Source organism: Camellia sinensis, chromosome 9, assembly GCF_055761805.1.
Source record: "Camellia sinensis isolate YWXY chromosome 9, ASM5576180v1, whole genome shotgun sequence".
In the NCBI taxonomy this organism is placed as follows: Eukaryota; Viridiplantae; Streptophyta; class Magnoliopsida; order Ericales; family Theaceae; genus Camellia; species Camellia sinensis.
This window is the reverse complement of record NC_138969.1, coordinates 61,179,965-61,185,811: the sequence shown is the minus strand read 5'-3', so window position 1 is coordinate 61,185,811 and position 5,847 is coordinate 61,179,965. Positions and strand designations below refer to the sequence as shown.

Sequence of the window (5,847 nt, the reverse complement as noted above, 5' to 3'; positions counted from 1 at the left end):
CTTAATATTCACTTTTTGCTCAACTGTTGGTTTGTCCCTAATTCAATATAAAATTTGGTTTATCTCATATTCACATTTCAACATGAGAGAATTTGATAAACTCGTGAGGTTGATTACAAGTCTCGTTAAGATGTAAACATGAAAGAAGCCCAATCTTAAGATATTATTAATGCTCCGTTTATACATTTTAGCATTTAATGTAACGAAAAATAAAAGTCAAGAAAATATTTTATAGCTAATAGTAAATAAGACTATTTAGATAAATATATATATATATATATATATATATTTAAAAAGTGAAAAATGTTTTTCAAATCAAAATTTTATTAATGTCACCACATTACTACCACTACTATAACCTCTACCACTACACCGGCACCAACACGCCCACGACCATCATTACCATTATCACTACCGCCACCTTCATCTTATTATTGTCATCACCACCAACACCACACCATACAACATCACTACCATTGCCATTGTTACACTACTATTGCCACCACCACCACCACCACCCCAACACCTCTACCTCTACCTCCACCTCCACATCATTGCCGCCACTACTACTATCACCATTAATGCGATCATTAATATATTAATTTTAAGAGCATAACTAAATATGTGAAAAAAATTTATCGAAACAAATAATGCCTAAATTTGTCCCCTAAAAAAATAAATAAAATATAATTACAATGATTTTAATATTATTATTAAACAAAGTCATTGTCACTGATTAACAATTAATGTGGCCAAGCACAGATTCAAAAGCAAAAGAAGTCAATTTACGCCTAAGGCCAACAAACAAGCATTTCAAAAAGTAGACCAATTTTGTTGGCACTTTGGTTAAAAGGTTGTCACAAGATGAATATTACCATTTTTTTTTTTACGTAGTTTCATAACACATTATTTTTTAAATAATTTTACTTTAAATTATTTAAAATTAATTATTAATTATTAAATTAATATTATAAGAGAGAGTTAAACTCTTAACCTCATCTTTGTAAGCACTTAAATGTTACCTCCATGTCACTAAGCCATGGGCTATTATTTTCTAAATGTTGTGAAACCTTGAACACATAGTTTTAGCTGTGTGAATTTACGTAAGACGCAAAAATAAAAATTAAAAAAACTCTAAATATTGTCACTAACATATATATGTATATATATTTTTTAAAAGTGAAATGAAAAGAAAATTCATATACGTTACATATATGCATCACTACTATAAAAAGTTGACAATACCATATTCCTAATTAGTGCATATCTTGCATATATTATAAACTTTTGGTACAATTACAAAAAAAAAAAAAAAAAAAAACCCTAAACTTTGAAGTTTATAACAAAATAATTTTTTAATTTTATCAATTTAAACTCTAATTATTTAATTTGTTTTCAATTTAAACTATTTGTCTATTTGTTAAATAAAACCGATAAAAAAAAATATTCAGTGTGTTTGGTTTGAATTTTTTGAATTAAATTTTTTGAAAACTGAGTTTTTTGGTTTTCGTTTTTTTTTTGTTTTTAGTGAATATTTTTAAAATTTTAAACTCAATGTAAGTATATATATAAAATGTCTAAAATACTTTTTTTTTTATGGCACTACCAAAAAATTAAAGTTTTAGAGACCAAAATTTAGGGACAATTATTTTTTAGGGACCAAATATTTTTATTCCGAAAAGTGTCGTTATTATATTTTTAGCAGCAAAAATTGGACATTAGTAATGAATTATTATCTTTTTGAGACCATATTATTTTGTCTCTAAAAATCTATTTATTAGTGACTTTGTCACTAAAAGCCTTGGTTTTGAACTTTTCGAGACGACCTTTTAACGACTATCCTCATGACGATAAAAATTGATCTCTAAATGTATTTTACAACAAAATTTTCACTTTTAGAGATCAAAATATTTGGTCTCAGACTTTTATTTGTTCTAATGTGAGTTTATAAGGACTAAAATATACATTATTTTATCGATTTTACTTAACAAAAATAGACAAATAATTTACATTGAAAACAAATCCAAAGTAAAATTTTAAATTGACAAAATAAAAAATTTAGAATTTATTTTGTTGCCTAACTTAAGCCCTGTGATTTTTTCTTTTTCTTTTTTTTCCCGTAATTTTCCATAAACTTTTTCACTTAAGAGGATATCCCAAAGGCCATGTAACTATGTACCATTTTAATATGAATAATGTTATATGTACCAATTAATATACACATTAATATGCTAGGACTGAGGGTTGCTGCTGTGCCTTATGGCACATCAACCCTACCGTGAGGTCTTGTAGAGGCATTTTTTCATTGTATTTTAATAATCTAAATCGTTTATATTGTAAAGTTTATCGAGTATATTATTCAAATAAAAAATCAAGTTAATCGAACATTTATAATCCCATGATCCAGTCCTAATTATTTTTAAAAAATTATTAAAATCATATTAACCGTTTATTTTTTAAAAAACAAATGTGCTCTTATTATGAGGCTACAAATGTCCATTTTACTTGATTGTTTGCATGAATGATCTATTCGACGAACCTTACAATATTAATGGTTTGGATAGTCGAAAAAGACTCAAGACACGGTCCCAATGGGCCTCACAGCAACCTGCTGTAATTAGTATTATAATATTATTATTGACCACATTTATTATATAAGTTATAAATATTTAAAATCATACAAATGATGTCACATCATCTGTTAATAGATTGGAGTTGGGATTCCTTATAATAAATGAGGCATCATTTGTATGATTTTAAATATTTATAACTTATATAATAAATGTGATCAATAATAATATTATAACACTAACAAATACACTAATTAGTTTACGTAGTATCATCGTCTTAATATAGGTTTTCGGTCACTTACTTAGAGGCTAATTAATTGTATAAAAACAGTTTTTTGGGACACCGAAAGGCACAACATGCAGCTTCTTTCTCTCCCTATAAAATCAATCCGTAATATACCCTTTCACCTCCGCTTTACCTTTTATTTCACTAAAAATGGTTCAAAAAGAGATCTCAAAAACTCCATTCTCTATCTACTGGTGGTTCTTCCAAGTCATAGTAGTGTTAGGGTTAGCCTCAGTAGTAGTATGGCTAAGTCTAATCCCCAAAAACCCGGTCTTCACCGTCGCAGACATCTACATTCCAGCCTTAAACACCAGCAATTCAACAGTCCAGCAACATGAACTTAACAGAAACACTTCTCTCATTTTCACTCTTCAAATATCAAATCCTAACAAAGGTATGGGCATCTTCTACGATGACATCTTAATTACTTTATTTCACGTTGACCATACGATTGGCACCAAAACAATTCCGGGTTTCTATCAAGGCCACAAGAAGAATCTTCTGTTGGATGTGTTGATCAATGGTGATAGAGTGTTTTGGAGAGGAATTGCCGACCGGGTTTTTGGGTTGAGGTTGTTTGTGGAGACTAAAGTTAAGTATAAGGTGTTTAGGTGGAAGACAAAGCATCATTGGATGGTTTTAGAAGCATCTGTGATGATTGATCCACAGGGAAGGATATATGGGGAGAAGAATATAAGGCTACATCACACATTGAAGATGACGTAAAGTAGAAATGAAGGAAGCATTTTGATTGCCTATGTTTTGATGTTACTACTATGTGCAAAATTCTTGTTCCAGTAGTTAAAAAATATGGTTAATTTAGGGAACATGTTCTATAGTTTGAAAATGTGGCATGTATGGTTGTGTTTTTGTTTTTGTTTTGTTTTTTTTTTTTAGTTTTTCATAGTTTCGGACACAAAATAATTAAAAAATGAAATAAAATTTAAAAGTTCGTCTTTTTTTTTAAAATTTTTTTGATGGTGCAAAAACTGTTTTTGAAAATTTGAAATCAATGGTTTTGGTGTTTTCTAAACATAACTTTGGGAAACAGTTTGCAAACAATATATTTTTTGTTGTTCGAGAAAATGAAATTAAAAGTCGAAATGAAAGCACAACCAAATGTCCCCGGCCTAAGTTTTGATCATCCATGAGACAGAAATCTACCACAGGATATTTCACAGTAAGGAAAACAACAATCCAGAACCATTAGCCAATTAAAAGGTCTCAATTTTTTGTTTTTTCTTTAGTGAAGGAAAAATATCTGAGTTTGTTGCAAAAACGATGGGAATATCAAAGATCAATTAGGCAATTGCTTACTATCCATTGTAAATTTGTAATTGCTGTGTATTTTGTAATCAATGGGAAAGTAATGTAGTCAATGGAAGAGAAAGTTCCATGCCTAAAGTGATACACTTTACAGGTAGATGGGCAATAGCACATTTCAACAGCAATCCGTATATTTTGGTGTTCACCGAAACTACGTTGTTTTGGATAAGGGGAGGGGAAGGGGTATAAAAGTATTTTTTATGTTGTTTACTTCTAATTAATAACAAAGGTTCTTACAAATCCTAATCAATATGGTAATCATTATATTGTCTTTTTGTAAGAGAGTAATTACAAATATAAAAAATATTACATGAAGAATAATTAAAATCTAATAAACAATTACCAAGCCCAACAATCATCACAAGCCAAACAACTACGTGCAAATGCCATAATATAAAACTACTCTCCATAGGAATTGAATCCGCTATCTCATACCAAAAAATGTATGTTTATTTGGATCGACATGATTAGATGAGTTTAGCACTCGTAGCACTATTAATTTTGGGATCATTAATCTATTTGGATTGTATATCTGATCTCATGTTTGAATTGATTTAGGATTATGAGTAGGGATTAACAAAATTCTTAATTTTTTAACTAATTAGTTTGAATCTCCTTTTAGTCTTTTATTTTGTATCTCACTCTCTTCTTGGGGTTCAACAGTCTCTCGTATGAGGAATAACCATATCTGAATAGACTACTAATCTCAACCTTAATTTTCTTACTAAAATATAAAATTACATATTTTGTTAGATTATTATTCCAATTCCAAAGTCATTTCCATCAAAAACAAACATGCCTAGTGTAATCGCTGGGCTGCCATGTGGGATTATATAATTAGAATGATGCATTGTAGGGCGATCCATTTCGTAATTCAAATTGCTAAACAAACGCGAATCATATTTGTTTAAAGAACAACCTCAAATTAGCTATAAAGTTGTAGTTAATTTTACTTGCTGTATCCTTATTTTTCTTCAAATTACATCAAATTTATCTCATTTTCATGCACATTCTTCCAACAACCAAACTAAAAACAACATAAATGAATATAAAACTTTGCTCCCCCTAGCCACCCCCAGCCTGTTATCATGGATTTTAGTTTTTAAATTAACCACACTGAAATGTAATAAAGCTTTTAGGACATTAAAACTACCACCATATTTTAGGTTAAGATCCCACATTTATTTTTTTTAATTTTATTTTTGAGTAAATTACACATTTCATCTTACTCAAATTGTACTTTAATATATTTTATTTCAATTTGAACAATTTAGTCTCTCTATAATTAAATTTTAGTTTCAATTAATTTAGTCATTCTATCTAAATTTTTATTATTATTTTTTTGTTCTATTTAAAATATAGGAATTAAAATAATATTTAAATTAAATTAAAATAAGTTAAAAGTATAATTTATTTTTTATTTTTATTGTTGAAACACCCCACAGCTCATCAGTGACCACGATAGGCAATCAAAGATAGGCCCATCATGGCTAGAGACTTTTCGTGCTGAAGTCAGTCACAAATACCCTATCATAAATTCATAATCATACTTCTAAGCCTAAATTATCCACCGCCATTGCTAGGGTAGAAAACTAACCAATAAGAATAACACAAAATGAAATTTCTTAACTCGTTCAGTGAAAGATTTTTGATAGGAGCAATTCT

At 28.9% G+C, this 5,847-nt stretch overlaps 1 protein-coding gene across 1 annotated transcript; it reads left to right on the top strand.

The window, feature by feature from the left end:
• Window positions 1-3,006: 3,006 nt before the first annotated feature.
• LOC114300075 (protein NDR1) lies at window positions 3,007-3,582 on the top strand. The gene has a single exon (XM_028244929.2). It carries the CDS (start codon window positions 3,007-3,009, stop codon window positions 3,580-3,582), a length of 576 nt encoding a protein of 191 aa, XP_028100730.2.
• Window positions 3,583-5,847: the final 2,265 nt, after the last annotated feature.

Coding starts and splice junctions, on each gene's coding strand:
- LOC114300075 (XM_028244929.2), top strand. CDS start 3,007: ATGGTTCAAAAAGAGATCTCAAAAACTCCATTCTCTATCTACTGGTGG.